General features: G+C 49.5%; 1 protein-coding gene across 14 annotated transcripts in view; it reads left to right on the forward strand.

Moving 5' to 3' along the window:
- LOC146182554 (terminal uridylyltransferase 7-like) overlaps positions 1 to 22,688 on the forward strand; it is a 257,608-nt gene extending 234,920 nt beyond the window's left edge. For all 14 annotated transcript variants that reach the window (XM_084577697.1, XM_084577690.1, XM_084577703.1 and 11 more), the window contains 4 exons: positions 1,879 to 2,096; positions 16,100 to 16,509; positions 18,621 to 18,946; positions 20,730 to 22,688. In XM_084577697.1, coding sequence (XP_084433823.1) covers positions 1,879 to 2,096; positions 16,100 to 16,509; positions 18,621 to 18,946; positions 20,730 to 21,056 — 1,281 coding nt within the window. In that variant the 3' untranslated portion in view covers positions 21,057 to 22,688. The remainder of the gene's footprint in view (positions 1 to 1,878; positions 2,097 to 16,099; positions 16,510 to 18,620; positions 18,947 to 20,729) is intronic.
- The last annotated feature ends 331 nt before the right edge of the window (positions 22,689 to 23,019 follow it).

Below are 23,019 nucleotides of genomic sequence, written 5' to 3' on the forward strand. Positions count from 1 at the left end.
TCGCATAATGAACCCACCCTCCACTTTTGCACCCGAGAATTTGAAAAAAAAAAAAAAATGCTTTAAGGTTAGCTCGCTCACATGCAAGTGACGAGCGGCAGCGACAGAGCGAAAATTTTCAAACTTATTGGAACTGCGTCCCTCTCGCCGCTCGAGCCACCGCGGCAGCTCAAAACAAGGTTTCTGTGTTGCATGTCGATGGCGCGTGTCACTCCGTTTCGGTCGTCTCATCCACAGCTCACTGGCAGCGTGCCATGATGCTGCGCAGTGATAACGTCAGGGGGCGTTTATCTTTTTATAGCTCCTGCGGTGGCGGGGAGCGAACTTGGCAGAGTGCCCGTGATGGCTTGATTGCACAAGCCTGGTTCGATTTATCACGCCGCGCTTGGGGCGGGCGTCATGATCGCAGCAGCTGACCGTGTGCTTTCGCTGATTCATACATGCAAGGATAAACAATAAAAATAAAATAAAATAAACAATCCGCAAAAAAAAAAAAAAAAAAAATTCCCTGCCGCTTTTTAACGTCCGCAGCCGCCATATCTTACGCTACGCCGCGCGTACAGCCCAACGATAGGAAAAGATGACTCTCGCAAAAAAAAAAAAAAAAAGAAAGAAACAGAGAGCTGGCGCTTCTTAACATCCGCAGGCGCCATAGCCACGTCCGCCGCCTTGCCGCCGCACGTAGAGGGTTCGCGACACACGCTGGAGAAAGCGTCCGACGGCTGTCTGAAAACGGGCTGAGCTGGCTTGGCGCATGCGTTGCGCGTGCTGAAGGAGAGATATAGCTCAGCAGAAGAATGGGCACACCCACGCACATGGCTTGCAAACGTCATGTGTTGGCGCGCGGGAAACGACAACTGCAGATGCGCGCGCCTTTGGGGAATGGGCGCGGCGCTGCCCAGACCAGCCGTCGCTGAACTGTCCCCTCTCATTCCTTCCGCTCGTGGCTTGAAAACGTCGCGCGGCAAACGGCCAAGGGTAATGCGACCGTCTTTGGGGAAAGCACGCTTTCCAGTGCGTGGTGCGGAGTTCGATATATCGAACGACCGGTGAAATTGAGTTCGATATATGACGCGGCTTTCCTATACTTTTACATGGGATTTTCAAGGGGATATTTCGTGAGTTCGATATAACCAAAATTCGATATATCCGGGTTCGAATAACCGGGTTCGACTGTATACGTATTTAATAAAGGCGAGCATTAGAATAGAGTAAATATGGTACATGATATCAATTTCTATAATGTACAGTTAACAAAAACAGCAGTTTCCTAGGAGTGGTGGGCCATGGCTAATTGGGTCCTCTTTCACTCGGCTGACTAACCACAACAGCAAACAAAATTAGTAGTTAAAGCACCCGACCCTGGTTGTGAAAACTGCCCGATGTCCTCCACTGTGGCATTACTCACAGCCAGTTTCACTTTGAGATGTTACACCCTGTAACCGAAGCATAAAATCAGTTTTTAAGGCTTGATTGCATTAAAGAAACCAGGGATGCTGCAGTATTTTTTCACTTACAAGTTTGTCTTGCGATCAACTCTTTGTGTCGATAAAAATGTAAAGCTTAGAAGCAGGCTACCTGTCATAGACTTCTGTGTGGCAATCATGAACGGGGTCACAAATAAGCCCTGCTCTTGGTATTGACAACACTGATCGTCTGCAATTTGTACTCAGTCTCTTGTGGTTGTTGCCCCGATGGCTCGCTCTCTTTGTACTTGAAAGTATTGTATATCTTATATTCTCTTTCTTGTGTTCACTTTTTCAGGCATACGTAATTTGCACTCAGTCTTTTATGGTTGTTGCCCCGATGGCTCGCCCTCTTTGTACTTTAAAGTATTGTATATCTCATATATTCTCTTTCTTGTGTTCACTTTTTCAGGCATACTTCTTTGACAGACAGCGGCTGACCGATGGAGAGCCGCCCAATGACCGAGGGTGCCGCTCATGTGGCAAGATAGGCCATCGTGCCAAGGACTGTCCATGCCCCAAGAAGAAGAATAGCGATGCGGAAGAAAAGAGTGGTGCAACCAATCTGGACCGCCAGGATCGCAAGAGGGACCGCGGCCATCGCACACAGTGGCAGGCATCGGATGTCAGGCATGTAGAACAGAGGCTATATTGTGGGCTCTCAGCACTGCATATGTATGTGTGTGGGGTGGGCATACTTATTGCATGAGCCATGCATGCATTGTCAATTTTCCTTTTATCTTTGCTAGTAAGAGGGGCATGAAACTTCAGCTATCTGTAGTTTCAGCACACACTCATCTTCATGTTTATCTCATGTCATATCTTGTTCATGTCGCATACAGCAAAAAATTTAAGGGAGGAAGTGAATTTTGAAAACCGAAAAATCGCGAAACAGTTGGTTTTTGGAGGATTATATATTCCAGTACTATGTCTTATAAACTACCCTTCTGTAATTACCAATGCCGAACTCATCTTAGAAATACTGAATACGAATTATATAACAAGCCCGTGGAGCCGCGAGCAAGCACCGCAAATTCCCAAACTTCAAGCGCGCGCCATTCCTCTCCCACCAAACTTGAGCAGCACCATCTTGGTCTTGTTTTGTTTGTGAATTCTTGCGCTTTCTTTTGCCACAGAGATTTCTAGTGCAGATGGTAACTATCTCATTGAGAGTAACCAAAACAATACACTTTATGAACAGAAATGAGCGGAAAGTATTTTAATGAACATTTCTCAAATTGCCGCATCTAGCGGCCTTCTGTGAAAACTCCGACAAAACCGGATATCGCGTCACTTTTACCTGTCTGCATCATGCCTATCTAGCCACCACCATTGCGAGCGATCGCACCCGCTCATTTTCTCCTTCCTCCGTAGCACTTGCGAAGCTCGCGGACAGAAGTGCTTTTTTTTTTTTTTTTTTTTAAGTGCAATGCGTCCTAAAACTGCTGCCTGTGTTCCTACGGGACAGTTGCCCGTAATACACGCCCTCCGTATGCGTCCCCCTCGACTACCCTCGTCTGCAGCATTCCATGCTCCGCAGCATTGTGCACGGCATGACACGGGGGAACCGACACTGTGCGTAGCTGGTTAGCCAACTCAGGTACGGGGGCGGCGGCAGCGGAGCCATGACGTTGCTGAGTGTAAAGCTGACATCACATCCGCCTTCTCACAGTCAGGAGCGCGCTTCCTCTGACCCGGTGGCTGCTCAGAAAACGTCAAAAATAGAGCCATCCGCTCAAAACTAACCTGAATTATGCATCTGTACTAGTGTAATTGGGTCTTAAGAATGAATTGTGGTGCTTTCTCAATATTGCTACGGAGATGACGAAGCGGGCAGTGGCGCGGGGTGGAGCGCTTGCGCCAGGCCCGTTGGCCATTAAAGCATATTTCATCGTCATGTCATTACGTCGTTCTGTTTCTGTTGTGTCGCTGTGTTCCATCGCTTGTCATGTCACCACGTAACATTTTGTTGGAGGTGCGGTTCATCCCCATCCTCGCCTTGCACCGTCGAAGCCAACCATACGCCGGGTCCATCGGCCGAGAGCCCGTGGAGATCGCCGCCCAGCCTTGCCCCAGCCCTTTGTGCTCAGACCCGACCAGCCGCTATCCCCAGCCCCGTCCCCAGCCCTGACCACAACACATGATGACCAGGAAGAGCCCAAAGCGGACCCGACCGACCCCACGACGAAGCGACCTCACGACCACTCGAGCGAAGACAGCACCCCCGCCCAAGCCGTTCGGCGTGTCCATGAGCCTTAGCCTTCGGCAAACGGTGAAGATTGGACCTGATGCTCCGGAGCAAGCATTCATCCCATCTTCGCATTCATTGTGGTGTCCAGCGTTTCATGTCCTAATCCTGTGTCTGTGTTCGTCACTTCATGCAATGGATTTCTAGCAATCAATCGGGACGATCGCTCGGTGGCCCCGGGTAGTGCTACGAAGATGACGAAGCGGGCAGTGGCGCGGGGTGGAGCGCTCGCGCCAGGCCCATTGGCCATTAAAGCATGTTTCATCGTCATGTCATCACGTCGTTCTGTTTCTGTTGTGTCGCCGTGTTCCATCGCTTGTCATGTCACCACGTAACAATATTCTTGGATATTTGATCAGTATACCTTTAAATGGAAGCTGCACCGGTTTTAGAATTTGATGCGCTTCAGAGGGTCGAATCTGCAGGGTTTGTATGTTAAGTATACGAAATATTTTGGCTTTAGCTTTTGAAATAGTGACGTAATCTTCGATTAAAGTTGCTACCCCGTTCAGGCTTCTCCGCAGTGCACAGCGCTGGAGGGGGGATGTCAGTAGCAGACGACAGGAGTACGACAGGCGGTAGTGACGTCAAGGACGGCGTCTACCTCTCTTCCGCTTCTATTGCCCGAGCAGGCCGTGCATCACCTGTCGCTTGCAGGCTACGCAGTGCAACCTTTTCTTGTCTCGCGCTTGTTTTCTTCTTGCGAACGTTACCGCAAGCTTTTTCAGTGCATCTTGCACCGTTCTTCACGAAAAGAACGACCATGCCGTGGTTCTGCGCAGCCTATGGCTGCACGAACACTGGCGGCCGAGAGGATGTCGCGTTTCATAAATTCCCAAAGGAGCGCAAGCTATCGGCGCTTTGGGTTGCCGCGGTCAAGAGAAAGGATTTCAAGCCTACAAAATCGTCGGTGATCTGCTCAGATCATTTTCGCGACAATGACTATCACCAAAGCTTGTCGTTGATGCGATCTTTTGGGATACCGATAAAATCTGCGCGATTGGAAACCGGTGCTGTGCCTTCTGTCTTCGCACACAAGAGCACCTCTCCGCCGCCAAGAGCTGCTTTCGTAAAAAGAAGAAAACTCGAGGTAAGAGGTCCAATACATCATATTGCTCTTCTGTTCTGTTTACGTTTTTGTTCTGGGTGGCCGGGCAGATGAATGCACAGGTGAAAGTAAAACTATTCAGCATTGGTGCCCGCTGACGCGGCTGGAAAACTGTGAGAGAGTAGTACTTTTTTTTTTTTTTTTTTTCATGATTAGGCTATAGGTGCGATCCGGAAAGAGTCATCACACTGCTGAATCGATGAATGGAAAGGCAGCCCTTATTTGCTCATTAAAAGTTTTGTTCAGGAAAACGAGCAGTTTTGGACCTCTATACGTTTTGCACTTGGCGATCCGATTCTGCTTGCACATGCCAAGTATGAACTTTTTAAAATGGAAGTCGGAAACCTATGTCATAAAGAAGAATGCACATCCTAAACTCTGCTTTGTTAAATTAAGTGTCTTATGTCATGTTTATGTCTTATGGCCATTTTCTTATTTTCAGGTTCTTGGAGAGCTCCTGGGAAATTCAACTATCCCAATTAAGAAAAGAAATCGGGGCAGCATGATGTCTGTGGTTGAAGTCTCGATGTTAAGCGCAGCTAAATGAAGTGTGCTAAACTCTCAACATGGCAGCGCGTGACTGCCGATAGCTGTCCTAGCGTTTCGGTATTTTTACCGGTGTTCTAAATGGGATTACGCGCGCGCAGCAAGGTAGCGGCCTGGCTTCTAGTCTATACCGCGCTCCCGCGTTAATTTGCTAAATCCCGCCAGAATAAAATGTATACGTACTCGAGGTTGCGGGAGCTGATAGCGTGACTTTTGCTGCTCTTGCTGACATATTGCCACGTGCCTAGTGCCGCGCGACAGCTGTGTTTGGTGCCGACGACGACGAAGCGGTGGTTGGCACGAGCGGCGCGCTGGTGCTGGACTCTGTGACTCTGTGTTCGGAACTACAAGCCGACCTTATTCTCGGGTCCTCGGCTACGTGTACTTTCACGGCTCCCTCTGACTTCAGTCGTGACTCTGGTGGAGGTGCCATCGATGATCCCTTCTCCTGCGGACGACCCTACGCGGCCGCCTCTCGTGACCACTCCGGTTCATTGTACCAGCCGACGGCTCCGAGGCTTGTCCCCCGAGGCCTTCCCTCTTGACGAAGAGACTCTGGCTGTGGCAACGACACCGCCCGCCCGTACCATGACTGTCCCTTCCACCCCTTCGTCCTGTCTCATCCCTCAGACCCCACGTACCCCTAAACCATTTCACGGTGAGCAGTTTGAAGACGCCGAGGACTGGCTAGCTCACTATGAAAGGGTCGCGACGTTTAACGGCTGGGACGACGCTGCGAAAATGCTGAACGTCTACTTCAGCCTTGAAGACGCTGCTCGGACATGGTTCGAGAACCGCGAAGCCACATTCTCTACGTGGCCGGCCTTCCGAAGTCAGCTCCTCGGTACGTACGCCAACAGTGACCGCCGAGAGAATGCCGAGCGTGCCCTGACCTCTCGAGTTCAGCGTCAGAACGAGGGGGTCGCAATGTACGTTGAAGACGTCATGCATCTTTGCCATCGCGCCGACCCGTCTATGAGTGAGGAGAAGAAGGTTCGGCACCTGATGCACGGCGTCAAAGAACAGCTTTTTTCCGGCCTCGTGCGGAACCCGCCCACCACCGTCGCGGCGTTTCTGGCTGAAGCTGTGACCATGGAGAAACTGCTACAGCAGCGATGCAGCCAGTACGGTCGGCCGCTGAATTCCATCTCCACACTACCGCCGTCTGACCGAACCGACTACAATCCCGGGGCAGATATGAGCTCCCTTCGCGACCTCATTCGCACCGTGGTTCGCGAGGAGCTCCAGAAAGTTCATGGATCATTTACTCCTGGCGCAGCTTCCCTGGCCAGCATCATCCGTGAAGAGGTCCAGAATGCACTCACGCCACCAACAAGTACAGTCGTTCCATCACCACCCCCGGGCCCCACCGAGCGGATGACTTATGCTGATGTCACACGCCGCCCAGCCCTGCTACCTACCCCTTCGCCTTACACGCAACCTCAGGTCGCTGTGCACGCTGCGGCACCGCTGCCCCTTTGGGCAGATCGGCGCCAGGCGCCCCGGAAAACTGATCTCTGGCGCGCTCCAGATAACCGCCCTCTCTGCTACCACTGTGGCGAGGCAGGTCACCTGTACCGGCAGTGCCCTTATCGTCAGATGGGCCTTAGGGGATTTTCCCCCGACAGCCCTTGTCCACGGCCTGGTCAGCGGCCTCAGGACATCGCCGAGTACGTCACCCGCCAGCGTACGTCACCCGCCAGTCTGCCACATTCTCCTCGTCGCGAGTCGCGCTCGCCTTCGCCTCGTCGCTCTTCACCCTCTGGGTCACGGTATACCGCTGGACGCCATGGTTCCTCGAGCCCTCATCGGGAAAACTAGCTCCGGCGACCTTTGGGGGCGAGGCCGCTGCACACCGATTCGCTGTAAAGCTTCCACCGCCGCACCGCTCAATTCGCCCCGACGTCGAACGCCGAATTACTGTCCAGTTTTCGCCGCACAGACCAGATCGCCCTGACGTCGTCCGCATCGCCGACCAGTTATCACCGCCGTGTCGCTTAAATCGCCCCGACGCAGACCACACAACTGCCGCCCAGCTTCCGTCGCCGCACCGCTTGCTTCACTCCGACCTGCCGTCGACATTGAATTGTCCCGACGCCGACCATCCAACCGCCGTCCAGCTTCCGCCACCACACCGCTCACTTCACTCCGAACCGACGTCGACAGGCCCTGGTCTTGGCCGGGTCTCCCTGGACATCCCTATTATCGTCGACACGAAGGAGGTCAGCGCTTTAGTTGATACGGGAGCCGATTATTCTATCCTTAGCGGGCGGCTTACAAGGACACTGAAAAAGGTGATGACGCCATGGAACGGACCAGACATACGTATGGCAGGCGGACATGTGGTTGCACCACTGGGTATGTGTACAGCCCGGGTTACGGTGCGAGGCTGCACATTTGTTGCGACTTTTCTCGTTCTACGCGAATGCTCTCGTGATGTTATTCTTGGCATCGACTTCCTTCCTGAGCACGGTGCCACTATAGATCTACCGAACCGCTTGGTGACGTTTTCCGCCAAACTGGCCACTGAAAAGCATGAGTACCGCGGGTCCCACTCCACGCTGCGAGTCGCCTATGATAGCCTCACAGTGCCACCACGCGCCAGCATCCTCGCCAGAGTTACTTGTGACGAGCCACATCACGGCCTCCGGGTTGTTGAGCCTAATGTCCCCCTCCCACTCGCCTTGGGAGTTTCTGTGGCAAGAGGTCTTTGTTTCCTTCGTGGAAGAGAGACGGAGGTACTTGTCATCAATTTCTCCAATGAACATCGACATCTGTTCCGTGGCACTGTCATTGCTTACGTCGACCATCTGCACGAAGTCGCCGAATGTTTTGCTTCAGAGGAAGCTACGCCTAGCACTGAACCGGATGATGCCGTACACGCTGTCGACATCAATTCTAGCCTTTCCTCCGTTGAAAAGAGGCAACTCCAAGATCTATTGCTGGAGTTTCGTGTGTGCTTCACGTCTTCATCTAAAGTGCAGCAAACGTCGGTCATTAAACACCGGATTATCACGCATGAAGGCACTTGACCCATCCATCAGCAGCCCTATCGTGTGTCTCCTCGGGAGAGAGACGCTATCCAACAGCAAGTCAAGGAGATGCTCGCCGATGGCATCATTCAACCTTCAAGCAGCCCATGGTCCTCGCCTGTAGTCCTCGTTAAAAAGAAAGACGGAACACTTCGTTTCTGCGTTGACTATCGGAAACTTAACAGTATGACAAAGAAGGATGTCTATCCGCTGCCACGGATTGATGACTCTCTCGACCGACTTCGCCGAGCCAAGTACTTCTCCTCCATTGACCTCAGGAGTGGTTATTGGCAAATTGAAGTTGATGAGAGGGACCGTGAAAAAACTGCCTTCGTAACACCAGATGGGCTCTATGAATTCCGCGTCCTCCCATTCGGGCTCTGCTGTGCTCCTGCCACCTTCCAGCGGATGATGGACACTGTGCTCACAGGTCTTAAGTGGCAGACATGCCTTGTTTATCTCGACGACGTAATAATTTTTTCACCGACGTTCACGGAACACCTGCGCCGCCTGAGAACTGTTCTCGAAGCTGTCCGGTCTGCCAACCTTTTTCTCAAGCCTCAAAAGTGCCACTTCGGGTTCACCGAATTGAAGTTTCTTGGGCACATCGTGAGTGCTGATGGCATCCGAGCTGACCCTGAGAAACTTGCTGCCGTTGCTGCCTTTCCCGTCCCCGCCCACAAAAAAGCAGTCCGACGGTTTTTGGGGCTGTGCTCCTATTATCGTCGCTTTATCAAAAACTTTGCACTGATGGCCAGCCCACTGACTCTCCTGACTCGAGATGACGCATCATTTTCCTGGGGCGCCGAGCAGCAGATGGCTTTCGACGAGTTACGACGCCGGCTCCAGTCACCCCCGATCCTGGCACATTTCGACGATGACGCCGACACAGAATTACACACGGATGCGAGCAACGTCGGCCTTGGTGCCGTTCTAGTTCAGCACCAAGACGGGGTCGAGAAAGTAATTGCCTACGCCAGCCGTGCACTTTCCCGTGCTGAGTATAACTATTCCACCACTGAAAAAGAATGTTTGGCGGTAGTATGGGCCGCTGCCAAGTTCCGCCCGTACCTTTATGGCCGAGCGTTTCGCGTCATCACTGACCATCACTCGTTGTGTTGGCTGAAAAACTTAAAGGATCCTTGTGGCCGCTTAGCACGTTGGGCATTGCGCCTACAGGAGTTCGATTTCGTATAAGTCTGGCCGGAAGCACACCGATGCTGATAGCCTGTCCCGCGCGCCCGTCGGCCCTCCTTCGTCAGATGCCACCGACGACGATAGCTTCCTCGGAGCAGTCACTACGTCCAATCTCGCCTCCAAACAGCGTGCTGACGGCGAGCTGCGACTGATTATTGACCATCTTGAAGGTGGGCATCCTACAATACCCCGATACCTTGCTCGGGGGTTGTCGTCGTATTTCCTCCGCAATGGGGTGCTTTATAAGAAGAATTCTACGTCGAGTGCGAAAACATACCTGCTAGTCATACCGGCTGATCTAAGGCACGAAATCCTCCTGGCCTGCCACGACGAACCAACTTCAGGGCATCTTGGCTTTACACGCACCCTAAACCGAGTCCGGCAGAACTACTACTGGCCACATCTTTCTCCGAGCGTTAGACGTTACGTACAGACTTGTCGACAATGCCAGCGGCGAAAAAAACCCACGCTCAAGCCATCCGGTATGTTACAATCTATTGAACCACCCCTCACACCCTTCGAGCAAGTGGGCATGGACCTTTTAGGCCCATTTCCTTTATCCTCGAACGGACACAAGTGGATCGTAGTCGCCACAGACTACTTAACACGCTACGCTGAAACGAAGGCCCTTGCCCAAGGTACTGCCGGCGAAGTTGCTCGATTCTTTATGAACGACATTGTGCTCAGACACGGTGCACCGTCGACCATCATTACTGACCGAGGAAAGGCGTTTACAGCTCGGCTACTGCGGGACACCTTAACTCTCAGCCATACCGAGCATCGCACAACAACAGCGTATCACCCTCAGACAAATGGATTAACGGAATGACTAAACAAAACTTTGGCGGACATGATCTCAATGTACATCGACGTTGAGCATAAAATGTGGGACGAGATCCTGCCGTATGTCACCTTCGCCTACAATACGGCGCCGCAGGAAACCACGAAGTTTACGCCGTTCCGTCTCGTATATGGCAGAGAGGCTCGCACGATGTTGGACGCGATGCTCCCGTGCGGGGAAGAAGCGGTCGAACCCGACGCCGCCCATTTCGCAGAACAGGCCGAGCAAGCCCGTCAGCTGGCCCGCTTGCACATCAAGGAGCAGCATGCCACCGACGCTCGACACTATAACCTTCGGCACAGGGAGGCCCACTACGAACCAGGGGACCAAGTGTGGGTGTGGACCCCCGTGCGTCACAAAGGCTTGAGCGAGAAACTACTCCACCGCTATTTTGGACCCTATAAAGTCCTGCGCCGCTTAAACAACGTTAATTACGAAGTCATTCCAGATGGAACTGTGACCGTCAGTGTTCGACGCCAGCGGCCTGAAATTGTGCATGTGATGCGCTTAAAGCCGTACTTTTCGCGTGACTGAGCGTTCCCTGCAAGTGAAACCTTGCGTTATTGTACAGTTCACCTCACGCCTAATTTTTTTTTTTCTCCTCTCACCTTGTCATCGGGACGACGTTTTCTTTCACGGGGGGGAATAATGCCACGTGCCTAGCGCCGCGCGACAGCTGTGTTTGGTGCCGACGACGACGAAGCGTTGGTTGGCACGAGCGGCGCGCTGGTGCTGGACTCTGACTCTGTGTTCGGAACTACAAGCCGACCTTATTCTCGGGTCCTCGGCTACGTGTACTTTCACGGCTCCCTCTGACTTCAGTCGTGAAAATATAAATGACTAAATTCACGCAACAAAACTGGGGCGACGCCTCGTCTGGATGAGTTCATTTGTTTACAATCGTCACATCAAGCTTATTGACGTGACACTGCTTCGTTCGAGTATGGCAGGAGATTTAGGGCACGAGTAACGCAGATATGTTCAATTGAGAGCGGATCACAGGCGCATACAGCAGTGCAGCGCAGCGGTACGTACCAGTGTGAATTTCCCATGCGGGAAAAGGTTAGCGCTATCTCCTCGCTCGTCATGTTGCCGCTGCCGCCAGTGTCACCTTGTTCCGAAGCCGCCGCTGGTTCGAACAAGTACGGCTATATCATATTCCCCTGAGCAGCGTGATCGTTGCATGTTCAGCAGCATACATCCACAGAAAAGCACGTGCGTGCATGTACAATCGCTTGGACCGCCGCTACCACTGAATGGCACGCCGTCATTGACGTCACGGCGCTCTTGACCAATCACAGGCAAGAGCGCCACTTTCAAAACGCCCCACGGCGTTGGTGCATGTTTTTCTGATTAAAAAGTAGTTTGCGGTCACTTATGACAAAATTTAACATCGTATTCGTGTTCAGGGGGTCGTAAACTGTATATATGTATTCCGAACTCTTTCTTTTTAAAAAGTGATGCAGCTGCACTTTAAGGCGGAAGGCTACCCTTGAACACCAACTTTTTTATTTCTTGAGATATTTGAATGAAATTTTCAGGGTAGGCTCATAGTACAATCGTTTGAAGAACTACCAAGTTTCATGGAGTTCTCAAGTTAGAGAAGTATATCAAGATGGCTTACTAGGTCCCTTGGGGCAGGCCTGGAGAACTTGCGAAATGTGTTGGCACTATGAAATTCGTTATTGTCATTCCCAGATAGTTGCCCCAGGGCAAAACAATTCCCTTTTTCCAAATTTCCTCGCTGAACAATTTTAGCACAGTCCCAAAATAAGTGTTATTATTCAGACCTGCATTAACCAAATTTTAATTGTTTGTCATTAATTCTAGACACAATATCTTGAAAAAAGGAAATTGTCTTGCCCTTAGAAATTTATTGGGGTAGGGAATAAAAGAAACCTCACGAAAATCTGATAAGCAGTTCCCGAGATACGGCTGTCCTAAGCAGCCACACTAGGCAAAAAAGTGATTCTGAGAAAACGGCCCTAGAAGGTTGAGAGAATGCTAACGTTTTGTTTGTCAAGATATCTCAATGAAATTTTTAGGGCAGGCTCATAGCATGGACATTTGAATAACTATTAAGATTCATAAAACTGTGTATGCTGGTCCTCCAGTTACAGAAGTATATAATATGTGTCACATGGGTCCAGGCTTGTAGAATTTGCGGAATGTGTTGGCATTGCGAAATTCATTGAGGTAATTTCTTGATAGGTATCGTGGGGAAAGACTAGGGGCTTTCTTTTTATTTCCTTATTTTTTAAGTTTTAAGTTCCACTCTAACAGATTCTAGGTCGATGCAGGCATCGTCGGCGCCCCTCGCAATGAGGACGGCCTTCGCTTCCGTGCACTGAACGCGTGTTGCATCTCGAGGCATCGTGAGCGACCATGCAAAGTTTAACACGTTGCTCGAAACCATTCAAAGGGCATGACGAGAGATCGTAAATCTGGCGATCGCAAAAATGGCGAAAGGCGAACAGAATGCATGGAGTACAAAAACAGCCAACAACGACAGCAAAGAGCCGGAGCAGACGACGCGGTGTGGTAGCCAGCGGAGACTGACGCGTCAGCAGGCGCGACAGCCAATAGCAGTCGCCCGATCCCCCGCTTTTTGCGCAGTGCGCGCTTTGCCCAATCGCAGCTTTGAATTCGAGCACGGGAAACTCGAAATCCACCGCGAGGCTCCCAGCCTAAAGCAAGCCACGCCTCGACCGCTCCGCCTTCACCGCCGCTGAGGGCGGCAGAAGAAAGCGCAAGAATTCACAAACAAAGCAAGACCAAGATGGCGGCTCTCAGTTCGGCGGGAAAGGAAGGGCACGCGCGCAAAGTTTGGGAATTTTCGGCGCTTGCTCGCTGCTCCACGGCTGCTGCCGCTTGTTATATAATTAATTTCGAGTATTTCTATGGCGAGTTGGGCATTGATAATTACAGAAAGGGTAGTTTGTAAGACATACTACCGGAATATATAATCTTCCAAAAATCGACTGCTTTGCGGTTTTTCGGTTTTCAAAGGTCGCGTCCCCCCTTAATGTTACCCATTGGTGTAGAACTCTGTACCATAGCCGAGTGGCTTTGGCAGGAGATTGTAAAATTGAATCTTGGGCACTGTCATTCTATTTTGATTGAGATGAAACGAAATGTCCGTGTGCAGTGCAATGTTATTGCACAAGGCCACGAGGAGTGTGACCGATGGTGAAGGGGGTCGCAAGATAGTGGTGGTGTCATATATCCACAAGCTATCACTCCCTCAAAAAGGTCGCTCAAAAAGTGAGAGTGAAGGTGTGTATGTCTGCACTGGAAAAATTGTTCCGCATATGCAAGGCCACCTGTCCCGACAGAAGGGTTCGGAACAATCGCACGATTCGGCATAAAAACCCATTTGTGCCGTGCACTGAGGAAGTAATATACAAGATACAGCTTTCATGCGGCAAGGCATACATAGGGCAATCAGGTCGATGTCTTAATGAGCGTGTAAGCGAGCACCATAAGGCAGTCATGGATGGCAGTTCTAGAAATTTTTCGCGGGACTGCCATGATTATAAATGCAAGCCTTGTTTCAAAGAATGCGAGGTGAATGGCCGAAATACGGATAGACTAACGAGAGAAATTATCAGGTTCGCTGCAATCGAAAGATCCGGACCTGAAAGCTCTGTCAGCAGTCCGTCATTGTCGCTGACAAAAAAAGATCTGTCATTCTTAGATACAGGGTAGTGTGCCAGCTGGTGAAAGGCGTTTTATGCTTTTAGGTTTTCCTTTTTGTTTACAAAGTATCTTGTTTAATCTCACACATACTGTTTTATCTTAATGTATAAATCTTGTGAGCACCAATAAAGCATTATAAGAAGTTTAGCACTTGTGTCTGTCCCTTGTCTTCTTGCTAAGCTATAGACCCTTTACAGCGCGAGCGCATGGGCGCTGCCATATTTGATCATGTGACCCTTCCGCCATCGCTTGCCTTCGGGCCTTCTGGTTTGACGGCTTTCGGCGCGCTAGTACTCGGCTGCACGGTGCGGTGTACCCGCTATCGCTGGGGACAACGAGCTTGTAGACAGCCGAAAAACTTCCTGTGAATGCTCATAGTGTGTGTGTGTAGGTGCTAAAAAATGCTTAATTTAATCACATAGCTCGTTTATTGCGTCTTCCTAAATGTCTGCATTGGCTAGAACGTTTCGACAAACCCATCAGCCGTCGACTCTTTTTTTTTTTTTTGCTTTTTTTATCAATTCCCTCTCTAGTGCTCTTTGCGGAAAACGTGACTTTCTGTAAAACTGAATAGATTACAAACTGAATATTCCCTCAAACTTATTTTTTTTTTATTTTCTTGCGCAAAGGGCGAACGCATGCTCAGACTATGCTGGCTGAGACGCATTATGAATGTTCATTTAACGTTGTGCACAATACTTACTGCTCAATATGGATGCGCGTGTAATCCCCGACAATTGATAAGATATAATCTTATCTCCTGTAAACGTCCTGGCTTCAAAAGACTATTACGCTGATTGAAGGCAGCATCAGGCGCTCAGCGGCGTTCACCTGCGCTCGGGCGAAGGTGACTGGAAACTGCACCGGAATTCAGAACGCACAGTACGCAGCCCAAGCAAGCGGGGATATAAAAAATTTTATCATGGTAAATTTCATCATTGGCCCGTACATTAGTTTCATAAAAGCAGCAGTTATTACATGTATTTCAGCAGTACTTGTCTAATTAAAGTTTGGTTTTGTTTGTGCGGTGTTACGTCCCAAAGCGACTCAGGCTATGAGTGGAGGACTGCGGAAATTCCCATCCCCTTGGGGTTCTTTAATGTGCACTGATATCGCACAAAACACGGGCGCCTGGGTTTTTGGCTCCAGCGAAAAGCAGCCGCCGAGGCCGAGATTCGATCCCCATATCCTAGGGAATAGTACCTAATTAAAGTAAACAGATTCACTTACATGCCCACACTAACTTTCCTTCTCTGCGCAATCAATTCGTATAACTGCATAGACATTAATAGTAACGTCAAGGTACCTCTTAACGCCCTGCGAAAAAAACTCTGCAGCAGTGCAAAGACTCAATATCCAATTCCTGAGAAAACGTCAGGGTCGTTCTCGCATTGTCATGGCTACTGCCGGTGCTAAAACGAGCTGGGGCGTGAGGTATAGCCATTCTCTTCAATTCACATGCGCTTTCTTGTCCCAGAAAGGAACATGAACTCGTGATACATCCCCCAGAAAAACGGTTGCCTAAGCCATGTGCACCTTATGTAGAAAGCGTCTTCTGTTCTTCCGCCAATAAACAACAGGGTCATTAGCTCTACTTCCTCGCAGAATACTTCGATAATACAGATGACACCTGCATCAAAGCAGCGCTGTTTAAAAGTCAGCTGGTATTCTTACACAAGATATACACAGCAGCAGTTAGCGCTGCGCGTCGATGCGTTCCGAAGGCCAGCAATGACGGCCGTTCTAGTGGTGCCACCTGTTAGGGAAGAGTTGAACTACTCGCTGTAAACTGTCTATAGAACATAATGCATACCTACTAGCCCTCACCCTCACCCTCACCCTGTTATGCACATTAAAGAAGCCCAGCTGTCTCATATAGTCTGTACATTTAATTGAAACGTTGAACACCTGTGATGGGTGCATAATGGGGGATTAATTGGGCATTCCTGCTGCTGATTTCAGGGGTGGGCCAAGAAATCGGCAGGCACAGTTCCAGCAGCTGTCACAAATGAACCAGCAGCAAAAGAGGGCACTGGGTGGAGGACCCACATACCAGCCCAGAGGCCACATGATGAACGACCAGCAGCACCACGGCAGAGGTCGGCCATCGGACGACCAGCAGCGTCACATCAGAGGACGCATGATGGACGATCAACAGCGTCATGCTGGAGGTCATGCACTGGACGATCAGCAACGTCACGTCAGAGGCCACGCGGCGGACGATCAACAGCATCATGTCAGAGAGCGCTTGTTGGATGACCGGCAGCAGCGTCATTCCAGGAACCGTGCGACGGATAACCATCTACATCCTCCTCATCGCCAGCATCAGCCACAGCAGCCCCAACAGCAGCAGCAGAATGCGTCAGCTGATAGTAAGTCCCTCTTGCCTAGTATGGAGCATTCGGTCCATTTCTACCAGTTGGTAAAAAGGCCATTTCAGAGGTTTCACCTCTCAGTCCTAGTTATACTGCTAAAGTTAATATAAAAGCAGTAAGGGAATCATGAACCGTTTGGCATGGCCGTAAAGTGAGTGAATCAAAATGTGGCAATGCAGGCTCGAACTGTAATCTACGTGGTGCCTCCTTGCCATTATGGCTGACATAAAAATGCTGATCACCCAGATCTGAAAAATATCTGGCTTTAAGAAAGCACAGCAGCTTGTGTGCTTAAGTGCAGCCGTTGCCGTGACTTCTCTGCAGTGTGGAAGGCATCGCTGGGGACTGCTGAGCAAAGGAGGCACTTCGAGTCAAACGAAGCACCACTTGCACAGAATTCGCAATTGTTTCTGTTTGTGCGAATGTCTGGAGTACATAAATGCTTGCATGATGTTGGCATGTGGCAAATGTGTCCAAGATTGTCCTGATTTAACTCAGAAACCTTCAGTACAGCTTTTCTAAAAGTGTTGTTTCAGGGTGTTTAACATCTATCCACATGAATAGCTAGCATGCACACTTTGGTTGGATGTTTTCATGGAGGTTACACCCACCACAGAGGCATCGCGTCTAGCATCCCTTGTCGAAATGTTAGATGTAATTGCCTGCAAATGTTATGACTAATGTTAGGTTAGATTTAACCCAAAACCTGATTGGCGACATTATTATCGGAAGTGAGTGCTCTCACTGGACCACTGCTGACCTCTTGCACCATGCGCTGTAGCTGTCACTCTGGTTAACATTTGCTCAAGGTCTCGCATGCAGTGTGGCATTGGTCTCTTTTGAAACTTAGTCTTTAAAAAAGTTTGACGTGGACATCTATCATTTGTAGAGGTAAAGTATCATTGCCGTATTTACTTGAATCTAGGCCGACGACGATTCTAAGCCAACACACGAAAGTTGAAGCCCTTCCGCTCCCTGACTCCGGCCACCCCCAGATAAAAAAAGTTTTCTTTGAATGCAAGCTGGTCGAAATAATAATTGAGATTGACAATGGAGACAGCACACGCAAAGGACACTTATTTAAATATTTCCTGAAACCTTCCGTTGCTGATTCCTTGTCATTGCTGACCTCCTACACTCACTGCCACTGTCCTCATAGATAAATAAGCAGGAAGAGGGAAGGCAGGGATGTTAACCAGTAAGGCCTTAGGTTGGCTACCCTACATTGGAGAAAAGGGATAATTTGATTATAGAGGGAAGGAGAAATGGGGCATGAAGCACAGTCAGAGTTTGTCACTCAAACTGGTGGCTGTCAGATAACTAAACAGCGCCGTGTATGCCTTGAAAGCAATCAACTGTCGTGGCCACGAACCAAGGATCTTATCCACCGTTAAAGGGCGAGGATCGAGGTGGTCCAGCGCACAATGCAACTTATACCTTTCATTCATGAATGCAGAGTAATCACATAGGTGTTCGATTGTCTCTTCACAGCACAATTTTCACAGGCAGGGCTGTAGGTCGTTTCAGTCTTGAAAGCATACTTGTTAAAGCAACATCGAGGCGTAAACGGCACAACAACATTCCTTCTTGACGCGCTATCTTATGGGGAAGACGAAGGCACAGTTCGGGGTCCAGTGCCCTCAGGCAGTGGTTGCAAAACTCCCCTGTGTCCCAGGATGAAAGTGTGATCTCCAGGACCAAAGAGAGAAGCGCACATGCTGCGTCAACTCTCGATGTGGAGATTTTGACTGGAACGCCGCCGTGGGCAGAACGGGCAGCCTCGTCCGCTTTGTGGTTTCCATTGATACAGCAGTGTCGTGGCACTGCACATACTTCTGTGCCCTTAAACATATTGCAGGTGCTGCACTTTCGGCACAAGCATGATACGGGGACAGAAGACAAAATCCAAAAATCTAAGCCGACCGAGGAGTTTCATAACTTGTGTTATAAAAAAGAACTGTTGGCCTAGATTCAAATCAATACTATAATAAATTAATAACCATCATTCATTATAACTAAGTAACTATAATTACATCAGCAGTGCATTAGCCGAGACATTGCATTTAGCAGTTGAAGCATATGGAGCTGCTTTATTTATGCCATTACAGGTCATCCAGGTGTACCCGCTGATGCGCAGCAACCGCCGCCGCATGGTATTGCACCACCTGGCGTTGCCACGGCACAGCTCCAGAGGGCGCTGCAGGACATGCTAGGGGCGGGGGGGCTTCAGATGGGACCCACCACCCCTCGTTGCTTTGCTCCACCCATGGGCGTGCCACCCACAGCATTCATGGCGCCCCCACCCCTGCGCCCACCCCCATTTCCCGGTGCCAATGGTCAGACGCCGCCCCACCCAGATGTGCAGGCCCTGATGTACAAGTTCCAGCAGGCTGCAGGGCAGGCGACACAGGACATGGGGCACTACGGCCAGTGGGTGAGTGAAGAAGCAGTTCCTGGGCTCAACTGTAGTGGTCCCATGGTCTCTATACCTGAACCAGCCTAATGCCCAGCCATTTCGTTCGACTCGAGGGGACAGAAAAATTATTGGAGTAATCAAACAGGCCAAAAGATGCACAAACTTCAAAAAGTGAGTTTTCTGAAATGAAATCGGCCTGCAAAAAAAAAAACAAAACAAGATGTTTATTTGTATCAGGTTCAACCTGCAAACAATAGTGTGCAGTAAAAGGTCGTTAATTTGAACTTCTCAGGGCCAAGAATGACATTCGCATTTTGAAATGGCTTTGAAAAACACTGACTACAACCATTTGCATAACATCATATAATGAACCCATGTCCCACGTTTCCGCTGAGAATTTGAAAAAAATGAGAACATCAGTCGTTAGTTCGCCCTTCCGTTCGTTTCAAGCCGTAGCAGTTCATGCGCATTTTGTAGTACGCATCAAGATGCTGTGCTGCGGTAACATCACGGTGTGTTTATCTTTTGACAGCTCTAGCAATAGTGGGGTGTCAGAAGGGGGGGGGGGGGGTGAGGGAGGATCGACTCACTTTTGAATTAACAGGTCTTTTGTAGCATAAAGCTACACTATGCGGGTCAGAGCCGAGTTTCACGTGAGTGTGCGCCGCCCGTTATGCGCATGCGCAAGAGCCACGTTGACATCACAAGAGACGCAGGTGCGTCGCCTCCTCGCCACAGTGGGTGCATGCTCCTCGCCGCCGCCGGCATGCGCTCCTCTCCGACGCGTGACCTTTAGCCGGAGCCGTGCCTACGACAGAGTTGCGCCGCGCATTACTGCGCATGATTTACGCTATGTATATCCAGGCATAGCAGAGCTAAGCCACTGCCAATTTTTTTGTGCACAGGCCTCTATGGATCTTGACCGGATCAAAAGTAGTGTAGTTCAAATTATGCGAAAATTTCAGTTATTGATGTTTGAATTACGGAGCTTTAATTAATAGCTTGCATTTTAATTAATCATGATGTCACCAGTACCGTTTATACAGCCTACAGGTCATGCTGCAAACCATTCCACGAATCAGTGAGCAGTTCTGCTGCAGCTCTGCTGCAGCTCGCTGCAGGGCAGGTCTCTCTACTCTCTATGTGCTCTCTGCTCTCTATGTGCTTTTGTGTCGTTTCTGTTTGAGCAGGTACAATCCATTTTGGATTGGTTGAACACTGTGCACAGCTTAGCAGCTTAGGTGGAGCAAAAAGTCAACCCCCAATACCAAATTTTCTTGCAGCTCTTGTTTTTTTTTGCCAGTGAGAAATACAGTGCCAATAAGGCACCACCACACATCTCTTTGTCACATGGCTTGTGTCAAGGCATACCTAGCCTGCCTTTACCTCTTTTGTGAGGCTTATGGTAACCAATGGGCAGTTTGTCTGTAAGCTTGTCACTTTGATTACAAACTTTGCTGGACTTTGGATGAGCAGGAATTCTCCGATGTCATTTCATCGTCTTTTTTGATTACAGTCTTTTTCTTGTCAATTTGTCCTTCGTGAGTGTTGCAGAATGGATTTCAAGCAAATAATCGAAAAAGAATCATCATAATACACGAGCACTGAAGCCATGCTTCAGCCTGTTTCTCGCTGTAGCAGTCATCCCTGGCAGGAGGACGTATGACCTTGAATTAGCCTGTTCGGCACTTTGTGTTGTAGCAGCAGACAGAAGCGGGAGTGCCGTGGTTAGCTCAGAACAAAATACCCCGCGATTCCTGCTTGCCTCGACTAGTGCGGACCGTTTTCGTGTTCCCTGCAGCAACCTATTGGCCCGCCACAAAGACACGCCGTCTCATCATCGTGGCCTCCTGGCCTGCCCCCTCCTCATGGCCAGGAGCCGCTGGATGGCGGCAGTTTCCTCGGATCAAGGCCACCGCACAACATCTCACACCCTCCGCCCGTAATGCCTCCGCTGCCTCAACCGGCGCCGTTCCTTTGCGGCCCACCCCCTTCAAAGCCACCGTTTGCTGCAATGCCGCCACTAGGCCAGCCGGTGTTCCCGGGCGCATTGCCCGGCAGTGACGTGCCTGCACAGCAGTGGGACGGGGACCAGCCCGGCCATGAGATTAAGCCGTCCCAAGATTAGAAACTCTCAAAGCTTCCCTCGTGCTGCTTTGAGTTGCAAAGAATCGAGGTCGGGGATGACCCTGTTACTTCTATTTCTTTTTTTTTGCCTCTTTTTCTCCCCCCTCCCCTGCCGTGGCCATTCTCGCACCCAAAAAGCGTGCAGAATCACAGGTGCTTGCCAACAGTCTTTGAGGCTCTTAGGTATTGAAAAAAAAAAAACCCTTTCTTTCGTGATCACGATTAAGAGACTGTATGACTTTGATTGACAATACCTCATTGCATGCTGCCTTTATTTTCTCTTAACGATTGAATGGCTGGAACTCTCAGAGTAATCTGTTGAAGGAGATGCTCCTTCCTGCTCCGTGCATGCAAGGTGCTGAATTTTAAATTGCATTCTACTTGTCTCTCTTCCTTTTTTTTCTTATTGCTCTCTTTTATTTCGCCTGCTGGCGAGCATTTCTTAAAAATTTGGGTCAAACCCAACTAGTGAGAGCGCTGTTATGGTGCCTGTGCAGAAATATGTCTGTACTATGTGATGCTGCTAGCACAGAACTGTGGGATTCTCGTCATCAACCTATTTCGGTGTAAAGTTACCACACATGCGCAGAAGTTTCCCACTGCCTGACCCAAAATGTCATTGCTTCCTCTCGCACGGGCGCATTCTTCGCCACCATTGGACGGGCCCGTGTCGAGCTGTGGTTTTAGAATTCTCACCAACATTTTCCTCCCCCCCTCCCCTCCCCTCCCCATGTCATACATGCGACATTGGCAGTTATCATTTCACATGACTGCTTTCCCTGGTGACTGACCTCTTTCTGCTGGCCTTTGCGTAATGCTACTCCAGAGTGGAAACATGCATGGAAAGGTGTCAGTGGCATGATGCTGTTTCCTTTTTTTTGGCTTGCAGTTGGAACACCATGGTTGGCAAAGTTGGTTAGCTCTGCAGTGGTAACCGTGCAGTTGGGTGTTGTAGTTTGCATTCTGCAGAGATGGCTCTTCGTCATTTCGTGACTCTGTCCTCGGAGGCTAGTGGGTGTTTCTTCAGCCAATAATAACTGATGGTGATGGTGATTGGGGCAGATGTGATCAGTTTAATGGCAAGGGAATCACATAGTCAACAGTCGTCAAGGAACTTGTGCATGTAATGTGTCAAGGCCGTCAGTACTTGTTGAGCAGTTGTGCTGCTTTGACAATGGTCTGGGCTTTGTTCTGCCTTTGCCATCTCTTATGCCTTTTGTAAAATGGACAACAGTTATCGTCAAAAGCATTCGATCTCAAGACCACTCTGTCGACACTCCTGTGTGTCATGTACTAAGTACAAGCTTTTGAGACAAAAACTGTCCAAGGCAAGATAAGTGCACTCAAAAGACCATCACATCAGCACAAATTAAGCATTGCATGGTGTCGTTCATAGCAAACACACTGTGCGGCATATCTTGATTTTAAAAGTCATCGGAATTTTATGGTGGACACTGTATGCAGCCACCTCTCGTAGGTGGTGTCATAAATAAAGATGTGTAACTCCCATTTGTTGTAAATATGTCCAGGATTTCAAAAGTACATACACATGAGTGGCCTAAAATGTTGTCCCCATCAACACTGGACGATTGTAGTATGATATGTAAGTAAAGACAAATTCTGATGAATACAATCTGTCATCCTGGTTGCTTTACTTGTGTTTTAACTGCTTTGATCTGCAGTGATTCACAGTTAAAAAAAAAAAAGTTTTTTTTTGTGTGTGAAAAAAAAAACTGCTGCTTCTATGAACTTCCATGTGTTGGTACAACTATGTCAGATCATCTTCATGGCTGAGGCTTCCAGAGTCGACACACACCATGGGCCTTAACTAATCGTGTAACCTCCATGGACAGCCTTTAGCCATACACAAGCTCAGACATCTGTTGTGTACATATGTAGTGAAACCTCGTTGATATGTTCTTAAAAAAATGCCAGGAAAAAACGTACCTATTATCCGGGAAAAC

Source organism: Amblyomma maculatum, chromosome 8 (genome assembly GCF_055883805.1).
Source record: "Amblyomma maculatum isolate TAMU_Amacu chromosome 8, ASM5588380v1, whole genome shotgun sequence".
Classification (NCBI taxonomy): Eukaryota; Metazoa; Arthropoda; class Arachnida; order Ixodida; family Ixodidae; genus Amblyomma; species Amblyomma maculatum.